General features: G+C 47.7%; 1 protein-coding gene across 1 annotated transcript in view; it reads left to right on the top strand.

Annotated features, from left to right (window-relative positions):
* Positions 1-1,977, top strand: part of LOC109925873 (caspase recruitment domain-containing protein 9-like) — a 26,367-nt gene extending 24,390 nt beyond the window's left edge. The window contains exon 11 of the mRNA XM_048613416.1: positions 1,354-1,977. Within this exon, the coding sequence (XP_048469373.1) occupies positions 1,354-1,483 (130 nt within the window). The 3' untranslated portion in view covers positions 1,484-1,977. The remainder of the gene's footprint in view (positions 1-1,353) is intronic.
* Positions 1,978-2,498: the final 521 nt, after the last annotated feature.

Raw genomic sequence — 2,498 nt, 5'->3', positions numbered from 1 at the left:
CAAACCCCCCCTCTGTCTCCCACCATCAAACCCCCCCTCTGTCTCCCACCATCAAACTGCCCCTCTGTCTCCCACCATCAAACCCCACCTCTGTCTCCAACCATCAAACCAATTTTGTATCCAATTGGTAACTCTCCCTGAATCCCATGTGATCTGACTTTACTAATTAATCTACTATGCAGAACCTTGTCAAAGGCTTTACTGAAGTCCATATAAACAACATCTTACTGCTCTGTCCTCATCTATCTTTGAGGTCATGTCCTCAAAAAACTCACAATTGAGTTTGTGAGACACGATTTCCCACGCACAAAGCTATGCTGACTGTCCCTGATCTGTCCTTGTCTCTCCAAATGTGTGTAATTCCTATCTCTCAGAATCCCCTCCAAAAGCTTAGCCACCACTGTAGAGGCCATTAATGAAATGACCAATAGATACCCCAGATTCCAAACTCTCCAAGTAAATCATGTTCATCGAAGAATTTTAATCGTTCTCAGCTCAAAGTAATTCTCAACACATTGTGGAGTTTTATCACAATCTGTGCCTTCATGTCTTGGTGAGACATAACATTATCAGCAAGAGGCCTAATCAAATACAAGAGTGGGTTTACTCGATAAAGAGGTGGGGGAAATGTTGGCAAATGGAGTATAATAAAAGTTGTTCGGAAGGGAGAACAAAATAACAGTCTGATTTAAATGGAGAGAAACTGCAGGAAGCTGCAGCACAAAAGGACTTGGGGGGAACTTGTGCATGAAATACAGAAAGCTAGCACACAGGGGCAGCAGGGAATCAGGAAGGGTCAGGGAATGTTGGCCCTTATTTCAAGGGGATTGAAGTATAAGAGTTGGGAAGTCTCAATGCACTGTACAAGGAGACCACATCTGGAGCACTGTGAACAGGTTTGGTCCCCTCACTTTAGGAAAGATATCATTTCATTGGAGTTCAGATGAGGTTCACGAAGAAGGTCCCTTTGGTATGTGGGGACTGTCTGATGAGCAAAGGCTCAGACAGTGGGACCCAGTGGGATCACACAGGCACACTGGGATTTAGAAGAGTGAGAGGTGATCTCATTGAAACATATTGGATTCTTAAGGGGCTTGTCAGGGTCAATGCTGAGAGACCTCCTTCTGTTCCTATTTCTATGGTGTCCATATCTGTTGGCTTCTCTTTCTCTGTCTCTCTGTGGCTCTCACTATCTGTCTCACTGCCAGTCTCTCTCTCTGAGTCTCACTATTTCTCCAGCCTCACAATGGACCATTGGTGATGAGCAATGATTAAAACACGATAATAAAAACGTTCCTCATCAAATCCAGCATCGAGTTTATTTTGTGTCTCCTTTCCAATGTTTGTGAGCAGGAAGCGTGCTATTCGGCTGAACAAACAGGAGAGACACCAGAGAAAGGAGAACTGGGATAACGTAACGGGAAGTGAGAATTCCGACACTGACTCCTCAGACAGAGAGCAGAGCAACGGGATCAGGAGGTGATCCATCCTCTTTGTCGAAATATGCGATTCAGTAAGATACAGCCCAGGACCAGGCCCACCAGTGTCTGAGAGGGCAGGAGCCAGTACACAGAACCAGGCACAGATTCCAGGAACAAGTCTCACAACATTAAAGGTTCCAGCCTCACTCCACTGTGCTGAGGGAACGCCGCACTGTCGGAGGGTCAGTGCTGAGGGAGCGGGCACTGTCAGAGGGTCAGTGCTGAGGGAGCGCTGCACTGTCGGTGAGTCAGTGATGAGGGAGTGGGCATCGTCGGTGGGTCAGTGCTGAGGTATTATGGGGGTGTTGGTGGGCTGTGTTGGCAGGGGAAAGTGTGGAAGAGGGGGATCTGCCTTGTTTCTCAATAATATTAATCACTTGGCTAATGTGACCAACTGGTGAATGATTTGTTCATGACTTCATTGCTCTTTGCGGGCTCTTGCTATGTAGTTTGGGACTGGGCTGTTTCTGAGTTGACAATAAAATCTGTAATGATTGTCTCACCCTGTCCTTTCTGGTGACTGAGTTTTGTTTAAGTGTCTGAGTTTGAATCCTTCCTGTACTGTTTCTCTCACCTGTCTGTCTCTATTCCTCGTTCTTCTTTTTCTCACTGTCAGTGTCTCTTCCTCCCTCTCTCTCCCTCTGTCTCTCCCTCTCTCTCCCCCTTGGTCTCTCCCCCTCTGTCTCTCCCCTTGTCTCTCCCTCTCAGTCTCTCCCTCTCTCTCCCTTTGTCTCTCCCTCTGTCTCTCCCTTTGTCTCTCCCCCTCTGTCTCTCCCTTTGTCTCTCCCTCTGTCTCTCCCTCTGTCTCCCCCTCTGTCTCTCCCTTTGTCTCTCCCTCTCTCTCCCCCTCTGTCTCTCCCTCTGTCTCCCCCTCTGTCTCTCCCTTTGTCTCTCCCTCTGTCACTTCCTCTCTCTCCTCTGTCTCTGTCTCTTGCTCTCTCATTATCTCCTTCTTTCTTGCCCCTTTGTTCTCTCTTCCACACGAACAGTATTGGAGGCCATTCAGCCCATCAAGTC

The sequence above is a fragment of the Rhincodon typus genome, chromosome 28 (genome assembly GCF_021869965.1).
Source record: "Rhincodon typus isolate 14 chromosome 28, sRhiTyp1.1, whole genome shotgun sequence".
In the NCBI taxonomy this organism is placed as follows: Eukaryota; Metazoa; Chordata; class Chondrichthyes; order Orectolobiformes; family Rhincodontidae; genus Rhincodon; species Rhincodon typus.
Note: the sequence above shows the minus strand (reverse complement) of the source record. Positions and strands in the feature narration are given on the sequence as shown.